This window comes from Rhinopithecus bieti, unplaced genomic scaffold (assembly GCF_001698545.2).
Source record: "Rhinopithecus bieti isolate Rb0 unplaced genomic scaffold, ASM169854v2 scaffold_33210, whole genome shotgun sequence".
Classification (NCBI taxonomy): Eukaryota; Metazoa; Chordata; class Mammalia; order Primates; family Cercopithecidae; genus Rhinopithecus; species Rhinopithecus bieti.
Window position 1 is genome coordinate 570,951 of NW_016814226.1, and position 23,642 is coordinate 594,592.

The following is a 23,642-nucleotide window of genomic DNA, read 5'->3' on the forward strand; positions in this document are numbered from 1 at the left end:
GCTGGGAAAACATGTGAGGGTGTTTCCAGAAAAGGTTAGGATGGGAACCGGCAGACTGAGTGAAGACATCCACTCCATCCAATCTGTTGAGGGCCTCAGTAGAACAGAAGAGGGAAGAAGGGAGAACCCTCCCTTTTGGAACTGGGACATCCGTCTTCCTCATTCTTGGGGCTTTGGATGTTGGGACTCACAGGGTGGACCCCGGCTTCTCGGGCTTTGGACTCAGACTGAGTGACAGTGTCACTTCTTCTGGTCTCCCACTCGCAGACAGCAGGTCGTGGGACTTCTTGGCTTCCAGAATCCGTGAGCTAATTCCCATAATGCAGCCCCTCACACGTCTACGTCTGTATCCTCTGGGTTCCGTTTCTCTGGAGAACACTCATGAAGAGGCAACACCCCTCCCGGCACCTCCCTCAGGAGCTGTTGCTGCAGGCCACTCAGGAGGACGCTTGTCTCTCATCTTGGGGATGACTGATGGCTCCACAAAGGGAGGGAGGGAGGCCTCTTTCCGGAAACCAGGGCTGGCCTGCGTGGACTGTGGCCGGAGGAGGGGCAGGGCTTGTTAGTTGACACTGACCTACCCACCAAATGCAGAGGCTCCACTCTCTCTCCAACTTGAGTTGGACTTCAGCAGAGAAGGCAGCTGATGGCAGCAGGAGCCAGGCCGGGGACCCCGCTGCTGTGGGCACACGTGACAGCGTAATTCCTGAGCTCCAAGCCCTCTTTTGGGCTGTAGAATATGTGATGACCGGCCTACCTCGTCACCAAGCCCTGAACCTCCAGGGACCTCACTTGCCTACCTCCATCTGTGCAGTCCTCAGTGTGCCACAGCCTCTTAAACCGTGTTCATGTCTCGCCAGCCAGGCTGGGCCCGGGGGTGACCAGGAGGAACCCTAGAGGCAACTTCAAGCTGAAGAATGGAGTTCATTTTAAGAGTCTCCCAGGTCCCTTGGGATTTTCAGTATTTGTTAATCTGAAACATACAGACCATTTCCCACGCAAGTCCCACAGCGCACAGGCAGATGAAGAGCAGGCAAGGCCTCCTGGACCTCGGCGCGGAGTTCTGCTGGCGGCATTCACAGCGCTGGCCTCCCGGCTGGGTGGGACACATGCACTCGGTCATCGCCCAGACTCTCTTTCCCTCGGCATTTCCCTGCTTGCTTCTCTCTCCTGCCACCTTGTGAAGAAGGTGCTTGCTTCCCCTTCACCCTCCGCCACGATTGTAAGTTTCCTGAGGCCTCCCCAGCCATGTGGAGCTTTCCTTTCTTTACAGGAAAGGAAAGAGGTTTCCCTCTAAGTGGGGGCGGCATGGTGTAGCAAGAGGAGGCTGAGCTGGGAGCCAGGCCTCTGATAGCCAGCTCCTCTCTCTCCCCTTTCCTCACTGGCCGCTCTGAGTCAGCCTGTGCTCCTGTGAGCAAGGCCTTGTTTCCTGCCGACACCTGGGCATAGTACGGACCCCAAGGTCACTGCCACAGGGTCAGAGCCAAGGCCCCTTCTGCAGTTTATTGCGGGGCCCCTCCACCTCCTAGGAACAGGTCCAAGGGGAAGTATCTTCCACTGGGTCTTGTCCAAGGGCAGTGATGTTGCTGGCAAGGGGACTGGGCTGAGATCAACACTCCAGCAGAGCATCTGAGCTAGTTCTCGAAGAATTCATGTTCGGAAGCAAGTCCAAGGCAAGCTGTGCTCTCCCCAGCCCCAAGGGCTGCCGGCCTCACAGAAACAAGGGCAAATGCTGGGAGGAGCTGTTTAATCGTTCAGGGAGGCTGATAGCTGCTGGGACTCACTGGGCTCATGCGGGAAGGGATGGGGTCACAATTCATATTTAGTGACCAAAGGGCATTTTCCTAAAGTACCCACAAATAGAAGTGTATATATATATATTTATATTTATATTTGTATATATATATATAGAGTACTTCATTAAATGTTCTGTTGAAGGAACGCAGAAACCTCCAGTCTCCTCCCCAGCAGCTCTGTTACATCCCATCACAGAACCCTTAGAGCGTAACAGCCCGGAGCTGTGGCCTTGCCTGTGGCGGGAGGAGTTGGCAGAGGGTGGGGCCTGCGGATGCTAGCACAGGCTCATCGACCTCCCCGAGACAGCACCTTTGTCCCCTCCTCTCTCCCCTGGCCTCCTGTCTCGAATGACCACGCCTCCCAGAACATAGGCCCCACTTCCCCTCTCTCCTGAAACGCCAGGCCAGGCAGAGGGTCCTGCAATCCTGCTACCTGCAGTCGGTCCGCCAGGGCTCAGGAGAGGGCGCTCTTGGTGTCCTGGGGAAGGGAGGTGGAGGGAGGGAGGGAGGCTTCCTGAAGCAGGGTGCTCCCACAGAGGCAGCGGGTCCGAAGGGTGCCTGGGCTCGGTCTCCATGGGCTGGTCGGCTTCCCTGAAGGGCAGTGCCGTGGGGTTCCCAAGGCGACGAGGAGGCCCATGCAGCTCCCACTGTGGAGGGCAGGTGCGCCCTCCGTGGACCAGGCCACCCCCAGGCAGGGCCACCGCCCCCAGTTATTTGTAGGGCCGCAGGAACCGAGATACTTTGGAGCGCAGCAGTTTGATGAAGGACCGTGGGAACATCTCCTTGGACTCCTGGGCTGTGTACTTGAAGTAGTTCTGGGGATGGGCCAGAACGTCGAAGAGAGCCTTGATCAGCTTCTTGTCCTGTAAGATACGGTGGCTGGGAGGTGGGGGAGGCTTGGGGCCTGTAGGGTCTGCGGGGTGGGAGGTGGGGGAGGCTTGGGGCCTGTAGGGTCTGTGGGGTGGGAGGTGGGGGAGGCTTGGGGCCTGTAGGGTCTGTGGGGTGGGAGGTGGGGGAGGCTTGGGGCCTGTAGGGTCTGTGGGGTGGTGCCAGGCTGGGGGAGGGAGAGAGTTGGGCTGGCTGGTGGGTTTCAGGACCCCACAGACCTTTTGGTTTTAATAGTATAACTGGTTTTTATTTATTTATTTATTTTGAGACAGAGTCTTGCTCTGTCACCCAGGCTGGGGTGCAGTGGCGCCATCTTGGGTTACTGTACCTCTGCTTCCCGAGCTCAAGTGATTCTTCTGCCTCAGCTGCCCGAGTAGCTGGGATTACGGGCACGCGCCACCACACCTGGCTAATTTTTGTCTTTTCAGTAGAGACGGTTTCACCATGTTGGCCAGGTTGGTCTCAGACTCCTGACCTCAGGTGATGCACCCACCTCGGCCTCCCAAAGTGCTGGGATCACAGGCGTGAGCCACTGCGCCTGGCCCGTATCTGGTTTTTAAATAGATCCTTGGCATTAACTCTTGGGATTCCAATAAGATTTTACTAAAGGCCAAGTGTGGTAATCCTAGCACTTTGGGAGGCTGAGGCAGGCAGATCATCTGAGGTCAGGAGTACGAGACCAGCCTGATCAACATGGCGAAACCCCATCTCTACTAAAAATACAAAATTAGCTGGGCGTGGTGATGCATGCCTGTAATCCCAGCTACTCGGGAGGCTGAGGCATGAGAACTGCTTAAAACCAGGAGGCAGAGGTTGAAGTGAGCCGAGAGTGCGCCACTGCACTCCATGCTGGATGACAGAGCTAGACTGTCTCAAAACAAACAACAAAAAAGATTTTATTAACAAAGGGTTCCACTGCAAAACAACACAACACAACCAACATTTGCAAATAGAGAACACTCAGCCAAGAGCACAGGCTTTGCAGCCGGCAGATCCCAAATCATCACTTCAGGCCTGCTAGCTGGCCCCCTGGACCTCAGGGACATAGCTTTGCTGCTCTGTATTTCATTCTTCCCTGCACAGACAGCTCATGATGCCTCTTCCTGGGGCTGTGAGGAAAAGGGTCTGCACTGGCGTGAGCAGAGAGCCCATCCTCAGCAGTGCTCGGTACAGATTTGCTGTGGGGATCTAGGCAGCAAACGGGGGCTGTCCTCCGGAGCAGTCTCTGGAGGGCACATGCAGTCCCTGCCCTCTCTGAGCCCCAGGCTGTCGTCTTTCTAGTGGGGCACTGGCTGCCACCCTGGGCAGAAACTATGGAGCAGAGGTGAGACCTGGCGTAGGTCTGGTTCCTGACAGAGTCCCCAGAGCCTGGCCCAGGGAAGGTGCTCAGCAAATGGTGACCACCACCTGTTGGGGCGTGAGGGCTCCTTATCCTATTGACTCTGGCTGCATCTGCTGTGTCTGGGGTGGACCTGTCCTGGCACACACTCATCTCTGTGTACACACCCACCACACCCACTTACCACACACACCCCTATATACACACCATACACCCACTCCCCACACACTCACCCCTACACAGACCACACACCCACCACACCCCCTCACCACACACACCCCTATATACACACCATACACCCACTCCCCACACACTCACCCCTACACACACCACACCCCCCACACCTCTATTCACCACACACACACCACACGCCACACGCTCCCACTCACCAAACACACCCCCACCTCCATTCACCACACACACCCCTATATACACACCACACACCCCCTCACCACACACCCCTACACATACCACACCCACCACACCCCCCTCACCACTCCCACACACACCTCTATTCATCACACACATACACCACACACTCCCACTCACCAAACACACCCTCACCTCCATTCACCACACACACCCCTATATACACACCATACACCCCCTCACCACACACCCCTACACACACCATACCCACCACACCCCCCCCTCACCACCCCCACACACCTCTATTCACCACACACACACCACACACTCCCACTCACCAAACACAGCCCCACCTCCATTCACCACACACACTCCCATACACACCACACACCCACCACCCCCCTCACCACACACACCCCTATATACACACCATATACCCCCTCACCACACACCCCTACACACACTACACCCACCACACCCCCCTCACCACCCCCACACACACCTCTATTCACCACACACACACCACACACCATACACTCCCACTCACCAAACACACCCTCACCTCCATTCACCACACACACCCCCATACACACCACACACCCCCTCACACACCCCTGTATACACACCATACACCCACTCACCACACACACCCCCATACACACCACACCCAGCACAGCCCCACTCACTACACCCTCCCCACCACACCCACTCAACACACACCCCCACACACCCAGCACACACACACCTACATACACACTGCACACCCACTCACACACCCCACACTCAAACCCACCACACACCCCTACACACACACCAGTCACCACACACACTGAACACCTCCAAACTCACCACACATGCCTCCCCGAACACACCACACAGCACACTCCCCACACACATGCGTGCCCTGAACCCACACCCTGGAGACAGACACTCCTGCCCTCCTCTGTGCTGGGGCGATGCTGGCGCTGGAGGCAGCGTTGACCATGAACCCCGGCAGCTCCTCCCCCGCAAGGGGGGCCGGGACTAAATATTCACAGAACAAAGCTAAAGTGAGTGCTGGTGGCTGCCAGGAAGGAGGGGCGCGTGGGGCCCAAGGGCTGCGGAGGGTGTACCCAGGTCAGGGGGTCCGGGCAGGCTGCCCAGAGGACGACAGGATGTCCCAGCTGAGGGCGGAAGGCTGGGGGGACGTTTGCTGGGGAAAGAGGTCGGGGAAGGAAGGATGGGCCGAGGGGCCCTGGTGAGTGTGAGGAGCTGGGAGCTGCTGTGGAGGAGGGCGGCCCCCTGGCTGGGGTTTATGTCCCCAAAGCAGCGTCAGGACACTTTCAGTTTGGGAGCAATGCTTCCAGGGCAGAGCTGGGGGGACAGGGATGCGGGGAGAGAACCCAGGACGCGTCCCTGGTTTCTGCCCAAACAGCTTGAGGAGGAAATCAGGAGCCGAGGGCGGCAGCACGCGACTGGCAGACTATGGGGAGACTCAAGTGAATCTTCCCGAACTCTGCAAAGCATCCTTTCCTCAGACGAGGCAACAGCGGGAGCGCTTCAGCTCTGCCTTCGTCCTCCACACCCCTGGGCTCCTGGGCTGATGGTGCCGCTGCCCAGGGCTGAGCTGGGTGAGTCCTGGGTCCCCGGGCCTCCGACCAGTACCCACCATGTGACACACCAGGTGGCCCTGCCTCTCCAGGCCGGAAGCAGGAAGAGGAGGGAACCCAGTCCCAGTGGCAGGGGGTCTCCAAGTGACAGGGGCACTGGGTAGATTCCACTGATTCTGAGACGCCCCCCAGAATACCCTCATTCTACAGATGAGGAGCGTGAGGCTGAGAGCCGCTGAGGAACGTGCCCGAGGCCACTTCACCAGGTCCTGGTCCCCACGTCCCCACCAAACAGCTTCCCTCAGGCCTCCTGGTCTGGAGGGACAGACATGTAGGACCCAGTCCCCACCATTAGGGCTCTGGGACCCCCACACCTCCTGCTTCTCTCCACCACCACCCCTCCTCCCTTGTTCCTCCAGGGGCCAGGGCTGGGGCAGGGGCGGTCCTGGCTCATCACAGGCCCCATCCCAGGGTTACGTGGATTCCCTTCCAATAAACTCACTCACTTTCAAAATTTCCTGGTGGTTCTCCGAGGCGTACAGGCGCCCATCGCGCACGATGTCCTCTATGAGTTGCTGGTAGTCCTCTGGGCCGTGGGTCAGCAAGGGGAGAGGAAGGCGAGGGGCTTGAGACCCACATGCTCCCCCTTCACCTCCAGCCTGTGCCCTCCCTCCCCTGCTCCAGCCATGGGCTCCGGGCTATGGCTGGCCGCAGCTCTGCCTCTGTGGCTTTGAACCTGGGGCTCCCTCCACCTGGATTGTCCTCCTCGGGGTTTCGCTAAGAACCCCCTATTTAGCCCTCAAAACCCTGCTTGGGCAGCATCTCGGCTGAAGCCTGCAGATGCCACTCACTGCTGCCTTGCCTGTACCACCTGGTACCACCCTCGGCCTGACTCTGGTCTCTGACAGGGTTCGTTCTGCTTCCGGGTCTGTCCCTGCCAGGTCACAGCTCCCTGAGGGTGGGGACGTGTGACTCATCTCTGTCTCCAGGGCCCTGCCTGAGCTGCGCACAGTGGGCCATGAAGACAGTTGGGTGTCTTACCATCATAGGTGACATAGGGCACTTGGAAGCCTTTGCCGCTATTGCCTTCATTGGATTTGAACTGGATCCAGAGCTTCCGGGAGCGGGAGGTGAAGGCAATGGGCCTCTCGTAGGTCTGGCAGGTCTCATAGGTGGTGATGGATGTGGGCGAGGCTGCAGGTGAAGCACCATTGCTGAGTCGCCCCAGGTAGGCAGCTCCTCCTGCCCTAGGCCACTTGCCTCCCATCCAGTCCGCCACCCAGCACCTGGACCGAACGCCTGGTACCCCAAACACAACGGCTTCGTCTTTGTGCTTGTTCCCTCTGCCTCCGAGGCCCTTCCCTACCCTCAACCCTGGTTCCTACGTGTCCTTCTTAGACCCATCTCTGTGTCCCCTCTTCCAGGAAGCCTCCCTGACTGCGCCCTCCCTCCCCTCCCAAGATCCTGCTCTGCTCTGGTGAACCCCTTATCACAGCCCCTCCATTGGTGGGTCTCTGTCTCCCTCCAGCTAACTGCTCCTCCATGACAGGGCTCAGGCCTGCACTTGGCGCAAGGCCAGGGCAGGAGTGGAAGCTGGGGGAGGGCATGGGAGATGAACCGGCACTGACTGCTGGGACCAGAGGCACAGACTTGGGAAGTCCCTTCTCCCCAAGAACAAATGCACCAGCAAGGCCCACTGAGCGCTGATCTCCCGAGGAGGAAATCAGGAGCTGAGTGCGGCAGTGTGGGCACAGCCTGTGACTGGCAGGTGAACCTTCCCAAACTCTGTAAACTATCCTTTTCTCAGACGCGGCGACAGTGGGAGCGCCCCAGCCCTGCCTCTCCCCACTTAACGGCTCCTCGGCAAGGCCTCACAGCTCCCTGGGAGCCTTCCTGAGGAGCCCCTCATGGGGGAGAGGCTGGGCTTCACTTGAGCTCAGCCTTGTGGTGGGAGACAGAAGGACTGGTGCTGGGGGCAGGGGAGCGGGTGAGGGGAATGGGCGGGGAAGGTGGTCCCGGGCCGGTCCCTTGCCCATCTGCACACTGTGGCTTTTGGCTGGTCAGCTGCGTCAGCCTTGCTGACATTTGTCTACTCATTAGCTATGCTGAGTAACTCCTGCCCAGGATAACGCAGCTCAGCCCTCAGGCCCCTCCCCAGCCCCTCCTCTGGCCGGTCTCTGTGGTCGCCGTGTACCCAGAGAGCTTTTCTGGCCAGTGTTTCTGGGTGTCTGGGTTCCTGCTCTTCCTTCCCTAACACTCAGACTTGGAGCTCGCTCCCGTGGGTGCCCAAAGCCCGACAGCAGCGAGGTCCCCTGGCCAGGGACGCTGCAGGGGTTTGGCTGGTGCTGGGGGGGCTCAGGGGCCTCCCAGGCATTCCTGCTGCTGTGGCCAGCTGGGCACACACGCGGCCACACCCGCTGCTGAGTCCAGTCCTCTCTCATGCCATTCCATCCTTCACTCCCTGAAGTCTCAAGAGGAGCCCTGACGGGGGAGGATGAGCCGGGAGTCCAGGGCTCCCAGAGGGGCAGGGAGGGCTCTGAGCTGGTATCTTGTGTGGTGCATGGGACCGCTATGTAGTCCCCCAAACCTCAGCAGGCAGGAGGAGACCTGTGGAGCTGGAGCCTGAGGTCTTGCCCTGAGCTGTGTGGCAGAAAGCGGTGGGAAGGGGCCCTGCGGCTGGTCTTGCCACTGGGATGAGGGCCGGGCTTGTGGCCGGAGTTGAGACCAGGCCTGACCCTGTCCCAGCATCCACTCTCGGGGTACCCTGAGCTCTCCGGATCTTTCCATAGAACTCTGTAAAGCCAGCTCTTAGACCCAAGTGGGTTTCAACCCTGCCTCCCAGGTGGACTCTGAGGGGCTGGTCCCCTGAGCTCCAGGGCCCTCCTCTCTGCCCTGTGAAGGCAGCGATCCTGCCTGGTGGAACCGCAGCGACACGGGGGTGCAAACGGGGCTGAGGCTGCCTCTGGTCCCCTCCACCTGCCACGTACCACTCTTCCTCATGACTAGAACATCGCCGCACTCATCCTCGATGGGCAGGAAGATCTCCGGGACCACGATGAGGATCCTGCGCTTTGGGGGAGGTGCGATGAGCCAGACACATTCAGCATTGGCTGGGTAGTCGCCAGGGTAGTTGGGGGACTCGATGTACCCGGTGTAGTCGCCAAGCTCGCCGCCGCAATGCTGGTCTGTGGGCACAGTGGCCCAAGGGCCTCATCAGGCTCTGCTGGGTGGGGGCCCTGGCTGGTCAGGCCTCTAACCACCCGGGAGGCCTAGCACAGGGCTGGAAGGTGCTCTTGTCCCCTCCCACACCAGCCCTCAGACCCTGAGCCCATCCTCCTTGGGGACCCTGCCTGGGCTACCCCCAGAGCAGGAAGGCAGGTCCCCTGTTCACACCTGTGGTTACCTGGGGCCCAACCTGGGGGCTGCTTCTTACTGGGCTGCCATGCCTGCAGGCCCACCCTATTTCTCTGTGGCTGGGCCTTGTCAGGGGCACTGAGAGGGCCTGGAGCCCTGTGCTGTCTAGCAGCCCCGTCAGTGCCCCTGTAGTCTGTCAGCTCCCCCAGCAGACCCAGAAACTAGAGCAGGACCTGGCCCAGGGCAGAGGCTCAGGCTGTGTCGGGTGAGCAGTGGGAACTGATGAACGATGGGCACCATTGTGGGCTCTGTAGAGTGGGCCAAGCCAGGGCTGCCCCTTTGGTGCCATAGGCCTCCAGACGGCTGCAGGGCACCCAAGAGCAGATGTGACGGAAGGGGAGAAGTCCAGTGTCCTTGTGTGAGATCAGGTCTCCTCCTGACTCCACAACCTGCCCAGCCCCTCCCGCGTTCCCAGCTTCCCGCCACGGAGCAGCAGCACCCACTTTTGCAGTGTGTGACGTTGGTAGAGCCATCGAAGTCTGTGCTGGTGTTGCCCGGACAGGTGATGCAGTGGTTCTGGCCAAACTCAGGCTGGTAGGTGCCGATGGGGCAGCGGATGCAGCGGTGGGTGGTGGTGTTGTAGTGGTGGCCGGGGGAGCAGTGCACTACCGGGGGACACAAGGCAGTGTGGTGGGTGTGGAGGGGTGCAGGGAAAGGGCAGCGCTGGGGAGCTGTCCCCAGGACCTCCCATGCCCTCGAGGTCTGTCTTGGCACAGAGTTCAAGGCTCTTGCCCACCGCACCATGACCTCCCACCACCCTCGCTCCGCCACGGCCGGGAAGAGCCCTTGGCATGGGGGTCACATGGCAGGTTGATGTGATGTTTGCTCCAGCAAAACAGGGACCACACAGGCCACCTTGATGGGAGCAATTTTCAGGGAGAGTGGGGGCGATGATGTGACCAGAGGCCTTCAGGGGAGACAGGGAGGAGGGGAAGTGGAGCCAGCGAGGCCAAACCCTCTTTCTGCAAGGTTGCTGGGGCAGGAGAGACAGGCGGCCAGAGTCTGAGGGGTGGCGGGGTGGGGGGCTAGAGGTGGGCAATTCTTTTTTTTTTTTTTTTTTTTTGAGATGGAGCCTCGCTCTGTCACCCAGGCTGGAGTGCAGTAGCGCCATCTTGGCTCACTGTAAGCTCCGCCTCCGGGGTTCCATCGATCCTCCCCTCCCAGTCTCCCGAGTAGCTGGGATTATAGGTGCACATCACCACGCTCGGCTCATTTTTTTGCATTTTTTTTTAGTAGAGATGGGGTTTTGCCATGTTGGTCAGGCTGGCCTCAAACTTCTGACCTCAGGTGATCCACCTGCTTTGGCCTCCCAAAGTGCTGGGATTATAGGCGTGAGCCACCTCACCTGGCTTCAATTCTTTTGTTAAATGGGCAAATTCAGAGCAGTTTGTATGTGCAGGGGAGTTTCTGGTGATGTGGCTGGCTCCAGGGGGCTGAGGGCCAGGCTGCCTGGACAGACGGACAGACGCTGAGAGGGAGCGCGGTGGGGAAGCAGGGTCAGCAGCTGAGAATGGGGAGGACTTGGGGGAGTTGGTGAGTGAGGGAAGACGGTATGTAGACCTGGGTGGGACCAGGTGCCCTGAACAGACAGCAGTTGAGGTGATACCTTGATCCCACTTCTGCTCCCACACTCCTGCCCCCTCCTCACCCTCCCAACCTCCCTTCTAGATGCTGCTCAAGCCCTCCTGTCCCCAGAGCCCTCCCCAGTGCTCTGAGGAGCTGCTGCTCCCCCTGGAGCTCAGAAAGCTCTCAGCTGTAAGATGTCCCTGTCCTAATGCAGGGCACAGTGGGTCGCCCACACCTGACAGCTCCAGGCTCCTCTTCTAAGCTGGGAGGTTTGCCATGTGGAGATGAGAGGGGCTCGGGAAAGCCTCCCTGAGCAGCGCAGCCCTGCCTCTTGGGGTGGGCGGGCGTGGTGTGGGGACATGCTCACCTTTAGCCTCGCAGTCCTGGAAGGAGGTGGTGCCTTCGTGTTTGGTGAGCAAACCCCCTCCGCAGGGGAAGCAGCTGGTGCGCCCGGGCTCAGGCTGGTACGTGCCCACGAGGCAGGCCTGGCAGGGCTTGAAGCCATCAGCCGAGAAGAAGCCTGGAGAACACTGGCCTAGAAGTCAGAGGTCACGGCTCAGGTGGGCAGGAGGGCGCCGCAGGGCCGAGGCTGTGGGTGGTCTCAGGCCCTGGTCTTGGCCCTTGCCTGGTCCTGGAAAAGGTACCAGGCACCCGAGGCCTGGGGTGGGGATGGGGTGGGGAGAACGCAGGAGCCTGAATGCAGGAGGCTGGGCCCTGGTCCGGATGTTGCCAGCGGTTCATGTGCGGCCTTGGTCAAGCTGGCTTTCCTTCTCCCGCCAGCAAGAAGGCCTGGGGGTTGAAGAGCAAGATCTTGCTGCTGAGCTGGGAAGGGGACCCACGGTTGGAGCGGGAGGTCACGTGTTTCAGAGGGGCTCTCCCTGGGGGGCAGGCTGCACCGGGGTCTTCACAGAAGGGGCACCTGCTCAGCTTCAGGGTGATGCTGCCTGGTCTACTAGCAGGGCCAGGCCAGAGCAGAGGGAGGTGGGTCTGGGGAGGGTTTCTGAGGTACTCAAGGGCACCCCTGGGACAAAGGGAGGGGACCACAGCAAAGCCAATTTCAGTTCCACATAAAGAATGTTCTAGCATTCCAGCAGACTCAGGATGCAGAGCATATTCTGGCACTGAGTGAGGGGCAGGTTTAGCGTCCTCTCAGCCCAGACCCTGGGATTCTCAGCTTCTACCCAAACATGGAATCTCCTTCCAGTGGCCACTCCCCCAGGGGTGACCACACTCCTGGAGCGGGCAGTGGGCCACAGAACAGCTGGCAGCCTGCACGGACTCAGGGCTGGGCTACTGAGCCCTTCTGTGACCGGGAGAAAGCTGGAGGTCTCCGGTATCCTGGGACCCCACTCCCCCACCCTCACAGGCACTGTGCTTCTCAGGGTGCTGAGAACCTTCCCGCGGATTCTCTTGGGTGAAACTCACAGTGGCCTGGGAAGAAAGGCTCATGGGGAGCCTGAGCTAGCTTCACAGATGGAATGAAGTCGGGAGAGGGAGGTAAACGCAAAAGCTCTTTGCAAACCGAATTGTATTTGGTAAATTGAAAAAGGGCTTTCTAGGCCGGGCGCGGTGGCTCAAGCCTGTGATCCCAGCACTCTGGGAGTCAAGCCTGTGATCCCAGCACTCTGGGAGTCAAGCCTGTGATCCCAGCACTCTGGGAGTCAAGCCTGTGATCCCAGCACTCTGGGAGGCCGAGACGGGCAGATCACGGGGTCAGGAGATCAAGACCATCCTGGCTAACACGGTGAAACCCCGTCTCTACTAAAAAATACAAAAAACTAGCCGGGCGAGGTGGCGGGCGCCTGTAGTCCCAGCTACTTGGGAGGCTGAGGCAGGAGAATGGCGTGAACCCGGGAGGCGGAGCTTGCAGTGAGCTGAGATCCGGCCACTGCACTCCAGCCCGGGCGACAGAGCGAGACTCCGTCTCAAAAAAAAAAAAAGAAAAAGGGCTTTCCAAAGCATCTGTGGGCACGTCATCAAGTTCTCTGTGTAGAGCAAAGTTCTTGCTCGAGCATAAGACACACTCTGCAAAGTGTTCCAGTCGCAATGGAATGTTCCGTAAAAGGTAAGCTGTCTGGTTCATCCTAAGGCACTTATGTACCTCCCTTAGAAACCGTAAGTTGATCTGTAGATGCTAAAGTGTTTGCACCCTGTGAAGTCCTTTCCAAAGTGCACGATGCAGTCCTGAAACACACTGCAGTGCGGTGCAGTGCTCAGGACTGTAGTGCGCTCCGAGACGGCGGACGCTGTGGGATCTGCCGTGCACTTTGTAAGTGGTGACTGCACAGACATTGCGAAGGGCTTTGGAAAGGACAAAGAACTTTAGAAAATACCACGCTCTCTGGCCACACCAGGCACCTGGGCCTTCGACAGGAGGAGCCCCTGCCCACCCCCGACCCCCACCTCTCCTTCTAGGGTAGGCCCACACTTGCCTCCACATTCCGACACGTTGCGGGCACCAGCCAGACCAAACCCGTCACTGCTGGGGCACGGTGTGCAACTGAGCTGGCCTTCTGTGTCCTGGTATGTCCCTGGCATACATGGCACACACTGGCTGAGCTCACCGCCGAAGTGGGTGCCAGGCCCACAGGCAACTGCAGAGGCAAAGTGGAGAGGCTGCTGGAGGCAGAGGTGGGGAGGCCAGGGGGTGTCTCCTGTGTGCTCAAGCCCAGGCTCTCCTGATACACACAGTCCTTTGTTCCCTGGGGCCCCAAGGACACAGAGGGGCCCCAGACCTATCCCAGAAGAGCCTGGGGCAGGACCCAAGGGGCAGCCATCTGTGAGGGCCATGAAGCCTGGCCCCTCTGGCTGCTGCACCTCAGAGTCCTCTGTGGACCCCTCCATCTCCACCTGCTTATAAAAGCCTGTGGTCCCCACTTCCCCCATACCTCTGTCCTCTCTCTGCTCCACACCCTGCCCTCCAGCTTTAGCAAACTGCCTCCTGGATGTCGCCACTTGGACATGTTACAGTCATTTCACCCCAAAGCTCCCCTGTCCTTCCTGAGCGGAGGAGTTAGGGGCAGTGCGGAGGGCCTGGCGGGGGAGGTGGGAGGGGCGCAGTGAGGAGATGATGGGCTGAAGACAGTGCAGTATGGTTGGCTACACTGAACAAATATGTTAACTGATAGAAAGGAAACTGAGTAAATCAGTAAATTAAGGAGAAAGGGAGCTGAGTTTCTCAGCGCTGGAGAAGATGCTTACAAATGCGGAAACGGGAGTGAGGGTTAGAAAGGACTCTGAGGTGTGGAGCGGGAGGCACTGGCATGAACTCATGGTTTTAGAACCCCCCACCCATAGATTCCCATGCCTATGTGCGCACCTGTATACACACCTATGCTTTCCAGTTCTGTCCGATGAGAGGGCCTAGAGGCAGTGGTGCTCCAGGAGCAATGAATATCCCAGATTGTGGTTTCTACTCATCATCCTCCTCTCAAAGGAACCAGGGGTCCTTGGGGATTTGGCTGATGCCAGGGGATGGAGAGTGTCGACTGGATCTGAACTAAGGGGAGGCTTGCAGCGTGTGTGTGGCAGGTCAGAAAGACCCAAGAGCCAGCCTGGTGAGGCACCCCTGGCTACCCTGGGGACAGAGTGAGCGCCAAACTAAGTAACATCAGGAATGGATCACAACGCAATGAGTAAGGGGATCTGAGTCTACAGGGATACAGGCCCAGAGGTAAACGGCCACGGCCACCTGCTTTCCTGCAGGAGAACATGACTAGTGCATGTGGAACGAATGGTAGAGGTGGCTGACGTGGTGGGAGCTGTGCAGAAGTTTGATGAAGAGGAGAATATTGGTCTAAACTCAGAATGTCCCCAGTAAACACTCATCACAGAGGGAAAATGGCGAGTGAAAGTGAAGCCACTGGTGGGCTGGGGGTATCCTGTGTGGTGGGCTGGGGGTATCCTGTGTGGTGGGCTGGAGGTATCCTGTGGTGGGCTGGGGATATCCTGTGTGGTGGGCTGGGGGTATCCTGTGTGGTGGGCTGGGGATATCCTGTGTGGTGGGCTGGGGGTATCCTGTGGTGGGCTGGGGTATCCTGTGTGGTGGGCTGGGGGTATCCTGTGTGGTGGGCTGGGGGTATCCTGTGTGGTGGGCTGGGGGTATCCTGTGTGGTGGGCTGGGGGTATCCTGTGGTGGGCTGCGGGTATCCTGTGCCTGCTGATGGGGCACCCAGGATCAGGCCTCGAAGCTGAGGTTCCTGCCGGACCCTGGGCCCTGAGTCAGGTCCCCAGGAAAAACCAGAGGGAGCTCTGAGCGTCAGCCCAGAGGAGATGAGGTCGGGACAAGGACAGGAGAGGCAGGGAAAGGAGAGAAGCGGCTCCAGACGAAGGAGCCTGAAGACACAGTGGAGGGTGACATGTCTTTCTGGATGGGAGCTGGGACCAGAAAGACAAAAGGGACGTTGTTGGAAGGATTGCTGAAGCTGAATGGAGTGGGCATGTGGGTTGGATGGTAAAGACTACACACTCACACACGCATGCACACTTACACACATGCACACACATGTGGGAGACAGAGGGGGCAGATGCGGTCAAATGTGCACAGGTGGGAAATTTGGATGAATGGAAGTTTTTTGGTCTGTTTGACAATGTTTCTGAAAGTTTGAAATAAATAACTTATTTTGAAATTATTTATTTTTATTTTGAGATGGAGTCTCGCTCTGTCACCCAGACTGGAGTGCAGTGGCATGATCTCAGCTCACTGCAACCTCCGCCTCCTGGGTTCAAGCGATTCTCCTGCCTCAGCCTCCCTGGTAGCTAGGATTGCAGGTACCCGCCACCATGCCCAGCTAATTTTTGTATCTTTAGTAGAGATGGGATTTCACCATGTTGGGCATGCTGGTCTCAAACTCCTGACCTCAGGTGATCCACCTGTCTTGGTCTCCCAAAGTGCTGGAATTACAGGCGTGAGCCACCATGCCGGGCCCAAAATAAGTTATTGAAAGTAGAAGAGGCTGGGCATGGTGGCTCACGCCCATAATCCCAGCACTTTGGGAGACCGAGGTGGGCAGATCATGAGGTCAGGAGTTTGAGATCAGCCTGGCCAACACAGTGAAACCCCATCTCTACTAAAAATACAAAAATTAGCCAGACATGGTGGCATGTGCCTGTAGTCCCAGCTACTTGGGAGGCTGAGGCAGGAGAATAGCTTGAACCTGGGAGGCAGAGGTTGCAATGAGCTGAGATTACACCATTGCACTCCAGCTTGGCTACAGAGTGAGACTCCATCTCAAAAACAAAAACAAACAAACAAAGAAAGTAGAAGAATGACATCACCAAGTCCTCTTTGTCCCCCCTTGTCAGTACGGCTGTCTCCCTCCACTGTCTGAGCCAGAGTCCCAGCTTCCCCAATCTGGCCCTTCTCCCGTCAGGTGTCACCTTTTCTCCAAAAGCTTCCCCACTTCTCCAGCAGCTTCCCCGCCCCTGCCAGGTGTCACCTCCTCTCCAATAGCGTCTCCCACCCCCGCCAGGTGTCACCTCTTTACCAACAACTTCCCGCCACCCCGCCAGGTGTCACCTCTTTACCAACAACGTCCCCCACCACCAGGTGTCACCTCTTTACCAACAGCTTCCCCCCACCCCGCCAGGTGTCACCTCTTTACCAACAGCTTCCCACCACCCCTGCCAGGTGTCACCTCTTTACCAACAGCTTCCCCCACCCCCGCCAGGTGTTACTTTACCAACAGCTTTCCCCCCACCACCAGGTGTCACCTCTTTAACAACAGCTTTCCCCACCCCTGCCAGGTGTCACCTCTTCTTCAACAGCATCCTCCACCCCCGCCAGGTGTCACCTCTTTACCAACAGCTTCCCCCACCCCACCAGGTGTCACCTTTTCTCCAACAGCTTCCCCCCGGCCCCCCCCACCAGGAGTCACCTCTTCTCCACCAGCTTCCCAGTTTATACCCCTGGCCAACCCTACTGTTTGAGCCTTCGGACTTGTGGCTCCAACCGGCCATCCAGCATCTGCATGTGGATGACCTGTGAGCATCTCAAACTAAACACGTCCAGCCTGTGCGCCCCTTCCCCCCAGCCCACTCTTCCTCAATTTCCCTCCCCCCAGCCCACTCTTTGTCAAGTCCTTGGGGATTTGGCCCGGATCAGGGAGCAATACGACCTCTGCCCAATTGGCCAAACCCTTGGAGTCGTCCTTGAAGTCTGTCTCTCCCTAGGAGCCCCCTCCGTCTCATGCTCCTCCCCGTCCTTGCTCCGCCCCCTCTACTCAGCCTTCCTGTAACAGTGCGCACCAGCCTGCGTCCTTGCTCTAAGCATTCATATAGCTCCCCGTCGAACTCAGAGTGGTGTCTGTGGCCTGCCAGGCTCCATCACCTCTGGCCTCACTATACTTGTGGGCGTGTTCACTGGCTCACCGTCTATCTTCCCCACAGGCATGCGAGCTCCACTAGAACTAGGACTGTCTGGTGTGCTGGTTTTGTCTGTTCTGCCTCCAGGCTCTCCCCTCCAGCCCACACCAGCCCGCTGGGGACCAGCCTCACCTGCTTCCCTGCAGCACGACGCTGCCCTCCTGGGTGGCCCTAGGCCTCACGACATCGCTGTTCTGTCCCCCAACCCTGACTCAGCCTCCCCAACTCCTGGAGCCCTGAGGTCTCAGCTCACGTGACTTCTCCTCCTCCAGGAAGCTTCCTGGAACCACATCCCAGACTGGAGAGGGCCTGTTCTGGTTCCTGTGCCCCCTTGCGCCCCTCGACCGTGGCCTTGCTATCCTGTTCACTCCTTGTCCCTCCTCAGGACTGTGATCACGTGCCCGAGGCCCAGCACAGAGGAGTGCTCTTCCAATGACAGCAATGTCCATGAGGGCTGCAGTGCTTCTCCCCAGCAGGCCTCTGCATCTCTCTGTCCCCTCCCCAGGTGTCTGTCTCCCCTGCATGCCCATCACTGTTTACCCCGGCTCATGTGCAAGGAAGGACAGGGTGAGCACTTGAGTGGCCATGGGTAAGGACTCACCGCATTTGCTGTCCTGTAGCACCTGGCCGGCGCCACATGCCCCCTGCCCCTCCAGGACCTTGGCTGGCCTCTGGGCTACCTCGTACTCAGCGCCTGAGACCTGGACATAGAACTGCTGCCGGCCAATGGACTTGCGCAGGGTCTTGATGGCAGCCTGCAGGCTCTGTTCCGCTCGCTTCCGCAAGCAGTCTGCTTCGCAAGTGTCTGCAGGGGCAGGGAGACAGAACATGAATCGCTGGCAACCCTGCTAGCCGCTGCCTTTTTAGCTGAGGGCTCCCCCGCGCCAGGCCCTGCACTAGGCTCGGACCACCTCAGCACATTCTCACAACAGTCCTGGGGCAAGGGGCCACTGTCGTGCCCATGTGACAGATGAGGAGGCTGCGGAGCTGGGAGGCAGCGCCTGTCCAAGGCCACGCGGCAGACCTGAGTGCAATCCAGGCAGCTGCCACTGCAACACATCACCCCCCAGGGTGCGACTCATGGGGCAAGAACTCCTTTCTGTCACTCAAAGACCTCGAGGACTGCCACTGTCCCCAGGATAGTGTCCAGCTCTCTGGCCTTGAATCCAAGGCCATTTAAGGTCCAGCCCCGTCTGGCCTTGCCAGCCTCATCCCCTCCACTCTGACACTCCTTGTGGATTCCAATGTCGAACCACCTGGCCCTACTCACTGCTTCCTGGACACCTGCTTCTCTCTCTGACCTCTGTGTCTTTGCCTATTCTTTTTTTTTTTTTTTTTATACTTTAAGTTCTAGGGTACATGTGCACAACGTGCAGTTTGCTACATATGTATACATGTGCCATGTTGGTGTGCTGCACCCATCAACTCGTCAGCACCCATCAACTCATCATTTACATCAGGTATAACTCCCAATGCAATCCCTCCCCCCTCCCCCTCCCCACAATAGGCCCTGGTGTGTGATGTTCCCCTTCCCATGTCCAAGTGATCTCATTCTATTCCCTCTGCCTGAATGCCATTCCTTGCCACCTCTTCCACCCAGTGAGCTTGATTCCAAGCTCTCATTCAAATGGTGCCTCTTCTGGGAAGGCTTCCTGATGTGGTTTGGATATTTGTCTCTTCCAAATCTCATGTTGAAATCTGATCCCTAATGCTGGGGGTGGGGCCTGGTGGGCAGTGTCAGGGTCACGGGCTAGGTCCCTCATGAATGGCCTGGTGCTGTCCTGTGGTAGTGAGTTCTTGCTGCCTCTACTAGTCCCCACGGGATGTGACTGTTGAAAAGATGTAGGCACCCCCTCCCTTCTCTCTTGCTCCTTTCCTCTTGCCATGGGATGCCGGCTGCTCTTCACCTTCCTCCTTGATCAGAAGCAGCCCAAGGCCTCACCAGCCAGACACTGCTACCATGTTCTCAGCCAGCCGGCAGAGCCCAGAGCCAATAAACTCTTTAGCCTGCAAAGCCCAGAGCCAATAAACTCTTTTCCTGATAAATTATCCAGCCTCAGGTGTTCCTTTTAGCAACGCAAATAGACTAAGACATTTCCCTTTTTTTTTTTTTTTTTTGAGATGGAGTCTCACTCTGTTACCCAGGCCAGCCTGGAGTGAAGTGGTTCGATCTCAGCTCACTGCAACCTCTGCTTCCCGGGTTCAAGCGATTCTCCTGCCTCAGTCCCCTGAGTAGCTGAGATTACAGGTGCCCACCACCACACCTGGCTAATTTTTGTATTTTTAGTAGAGACAAGGTTTCACCATGTTGGCCAGGCTGGTCTTGAACTCCTGACCTCAAGTGATCCACCCACCTTGGCCTCCCAGAGTGCTGGGATTACAGGTGTGAACCACCGTGCCCAGCCAGACTAAGACATTTCCTAAGCCCTCCCGTGGGGAGAGACCTCAGCTGTATGCATTGTTTGTTCTTGTGCCCCCGCCCCGTCCCCCCACCGAGAGTCTCACCTGGTAATGGGTGGTTTGCACATGCGTCTCCCTCTCTGGCTGAGAGTGTTACCTGGGTGGAGACTTTTCTTTTCACAGTGTCCAAGCCCACAGCCAGGCCCACACCACACTTATCTGCTGACAGATCCCAGCTCTTCAACATCAATGACTCACAAGTTGACACTCATGTATAGCCAAGAGCAAAGTGCTGCTGTGACACCTGAGCCAGCATTAGAACCCCCTTCTGGAACCAGGAAAGACAGTCCTTGGCTCAACCATTCTAGGGGGGCTATATCTATTTGTCCTCCCGGGCCCCAGCAGGAGTGTGGAGGGGCAGATAAGGGTCATGTGACTTTTGCGGTCACCTTGTCTCATTGCCCTGGGCTGCCTCTTCTATCCTGGCTGCAAGCATTGACCCCTGCCAGCTCCCTTTGCTTGTAGGCCTGCCTCTGTCTCCAGCCACAGCTGTGCTCTGGTGGGAGCCCAGCTTCACGCCTGGCAGGCCCCTGGCAGCGCCCCCAGCCTGTTGTCCTCCTTCAGGCCTGCAGAAGCCCCCAAGAGAACCCCTCACCTACCTGAGGCCTCTTCCATCTTTGTCTCGATCTCAAACTCTGCTGTGATGTGGGACACCTCCTTGGATGGGGACTTGCGGCCACGGCGCTTCTTCTTGGAGGAGTCACACTTGAGGGTCACGAAAGTCACATGGCAGTGGTCTGGACAAGGAATGGACCACTGTGGCAAAGGCGGCATGGGGCAGGCAGCAAGGTCCTACCAAGCCCTGCACAGAGTACCATCGGCAAGGACCCCCGTGCCTAGCAGTCCGTGGTGCAGATGCAAAAACTCAGGCTAGAGAAGGCCAGGGCTGGCTTCGGGTCTCAGGAGGGGCTGGTGGCTGAGCCAGGTCTCACGCCCGGTCCATCACACTGCTGCAGGTGGAGGCACCTCCTATATACTCATGAATGAGGCTGCGACCCCAGCTCTGGGCCTGCTGAGGGTTTGGCCAGTGCAGACTGGGCTCTGGGCAGAGCCTGCTGCGTGCTGAAAGCTCTGTTAGGTTTGAGGAGGAATCTTCACGGGGACAGAGCTGGTGCCTTCCTCTGGGGCCCCTCGTACCAAGTTTGCCTCTGCTGTTCCCCCAGCCTGGAAGGTCCTTGGAAACTCTCATTCAATAAACAGCTGCCAGGTGAGAGAGGCCTCCACCCTCGGAAACCAGACTCGCTGGACCCTGGGGCCCCAGCTCCCAGGCATGAGGACTCTCCCACAGCCCCCTCGGTGTGGGTTGGCAGCAGGGTGGCCCACTCACCCAGCAGCGGCTGCCTGGCGGTCTCCTTTGCTCGCGCCTGGCTGTGGGGCCGGAGATGGCACTTGGCATCTCGGATCTTGAAGCGGGCCTTCTGTTTGATGGGGGTGGCAGGGGCATCTGGGGAAAGCCAAAATTCCCCCAGGTGGTGGCCTCTCCTGCAGGCAAGGAGGTGGTGGGGGACAGGGGCTGCCACGGACAAATCCATCTGGGGCTGGGGCTTGGTCTGAGTCCCTGTGCCCTGCTAGCTCTCCTGGCGTGGGGGACCCTCTCCTGCCCCCTTTCTCTCCCTGCAAGGCCTAAAACAGGTGAACACACGGATGGTGGGGTCAAGCGCAAGCCCAGGGGCCACCCACCAGAGGTCTTCTTTGAAGGAGGAAAGGGATCTTCCTACCTCCTCCCCATCACCAAGCCATGACTGTGTTTTAGGAAAGAGCGTAGAACAGAAGAGAGAGGACAGCAAGGAAGGGAAGGTGCTTTGAGATACTGTAGATTCCCAGGACTGCTGGTTCCTTGCAAGAGCAAATCATAGCCCTTGGACTAAAGAATCCTACCACCACAGGTGCTTAGAATAAAATCACATATGCATTCAATATACACAAATGGGCCAGGTGCAGTGGCTCACGCCTGTAATCCTAGCACTCTGGGAGGCCGAGGCAGGCAGATCACTTGAGGTCAGGGGTTTGAGACTAGCCTGACCAACATGGTGAAACCCTGTCTCTACTAAAAATACAAAAATTAGCCAGGTGTGGTGATGGGCACCTGTAATCCCAGTTATTCGGGAGGCTGAGGCAGGAGAATTGCTTGAACCTGGGAGGCAGAGGTTGCAGTGAGCTGAGATCACATCACTGCACTCCAGCCTGGGTGACAGAGTGAGACTCCGTTAAAAAAAATAATAGGCTGGGCGCGGTGGCTCAAGCCTGTAATCCCAGCAGTTTGGGAGGCTGAGACGGGTGGATCACGAGGTCAGGATATGTAGACCATCCTGGCCAACACGGTGAAACCCCCCTCTCTACTAAAAAAATTACAAAAAAACTAGCTTCCGGGCGAGGTGCCGGGGGCGCTTGTGTTCCCAGGGCTACTTGGGAGGCTGAGGCAGGTCGGAGAATGGCGTAAACCCGGGGAGCGCGAGCTTGCAGTGAGCCTGCAGCATCCGGCCACTGCCACTTCCAGCCTGGGGCGAGCAGGAGCGGACTCCATCTCAAAAAATAAATAAATAAAAATATAAATAAATAACATAAAAATAAAGCAATAATGAATAAAAATAAGAACCATAGCAGAAATGCACCTATCTATCAAATTCAGCCAATTTTTCCTAAGAAAAGTTGCTGAAGACACAACCCCCAGCTCCTTAGCTGGCAGGCGCTAAGGCTGGCTGTGCCATGCTGACCAAGCCCGGCGGGTTGCTCCCGAATGGCTGGGACCGTGCTGCACCTCGGCGCTTCTTGGCACGCTCTGCACGGCCAGGCCAGCTCTGACTCGGGAGAATCTAATAGCCACAGCAGATGTGGCTTACTCCACCCAGACAGTCTGAGATCTGTGCACTCACAGCACGCTAGGGTCCCTGAACCACTCTGGCTGTGACCTCAGAGCCGGAAGGGCCCTCCCCTGGTCCCCTGACCCTGGGCTGGAACTCGGCCTGCAGCACGCTGGCTTCTAGGTCCTGGGCCTGGCTCATCACCAGTGCCCCAGGCCACACGGGGCAGGGCCGAGAGCAGGAAGGTCTTCCCTGGGCGGTACCCCTTCCTCCCCTGCCAGCATGATGCTGGATGCAAAGTCAAGGTCACCCAGTGGCATGCAGCATGGACAGGCCGAGGGGTTACCTGAGCAGCTGGGCCCGAGGCCAGAGCTGGTGCCGTTGCGTTTCTGCAGCGCCTTGCCCTGCGGCCCTGGAACTCCGCAGCTCAGGACGTAGCTATTTTCCGAGTCTGCAGAGAAGCCAGTGGGTGAGGTGGGCCTGGGTGCGCCTCCCTCCCACGGCCCTCAGATTCTTGGGGCCTCTGAGGGATTGTGGAGTGAGACGAAGATCAGGACAGATTCTTCCGCCAGTTTCTGCTACACAACCACAGGTAAGTGGCCAGGAGGAAGGAGCCCACTGGGTTTACTGAGGACAGTGAGGCCCACAGAAAACCAGACAGCTGCCTTAGGGTCACTCAGTTATCAGAGACTCTCATTCCTAGTTTGAGCTCTTTCCTGGAGGACAGCTGGGAGCAATGGTGGGACCCCAGGGAAGAAGAAGCCCCTGCCACAGCACCCCATCTCAGGGACAGCCGGGTTACCTGGCACAAAGAGCGTGTGGGCCGGGCAGGAAAGAAAGCAGCTCTCCACACCGCCCACCTTGCTGCAGGACAGCTGGGCCCGGGGGGAGGTCTTGGCGCGAGAAATACACTTGCCTGTCTCTGTGAAGGGAGATAGAGAGGGCTGAGAGAGGCCAGGGCGGAGGCTTCCTGGAGCCGGGAGGGTCCTGGGCATGGCCTAATGGGGACTCCCCCCACTGCCCTCTTCCATGGCTGGGCTGGCTTGGTGGGAAGGTG

General features: G+C 58.2%; 1 protein-coding gene across 1 annotated transcript in view; it reads right to left on the reverse strand.

Moving 5' to 3' along the window:
- Positions 1-1,730: 1,730 nt before the first annotated feature.
- SCUBE1 (signal peptide, CUB domain and EGF like domain containing 1) overlaps positions 1,731-23,642 on the reverse strand; it is a 150,230-nt gene continuing 128,318 nt past the window's right edge. Inside the window, exons 10-21 of the mRNA XM_017850047.1 lie at positions 23,388-23,507; positions 22,932-23,036; positions 21,112-21,228; positions 20,384-20,521; positions 17,926-18,129; positions 13,394-13,555; positions 11,329-11,496; positions 9,839-10,000; positions 8,969-9,166; positions 7,023-7,175; positions 6,488-6,567; positions 1,731-2,659 (exon numbers count right to left, since the gene is read on the reverse strand). Of these exons, the coding sequence (XP_017705536.1) occupies positions 2,507-2,659; positions 6,488-6,567; positions 7,023-7,175; positions 8,969-9,166; positions 9,839-10,000; positions 11,329-11,496; positions 13,394-13,555; positions 17,926-18,129; positions 20,384-20,521; positions 21,112-21,228; positions 22,932-23,036; positions 23,388-23,507 (1,760 nt within the window). The 3' untranslated portion in view covers positions 1,731-2,506. The remainder of the gene's footprint in view (positions 2,660-6,487; positions 6,568-7,022; positions 7,176-8,968; positions 9,167-9,838; positions 10,001-11,328; positions 11,497-13,393; positions 13,556-17,925; positions 18,130-20,383; positions 20,522-21,111; positions 21,229-22,931; positions 23,037-23,387; positions 23,508-23,642) is intronic.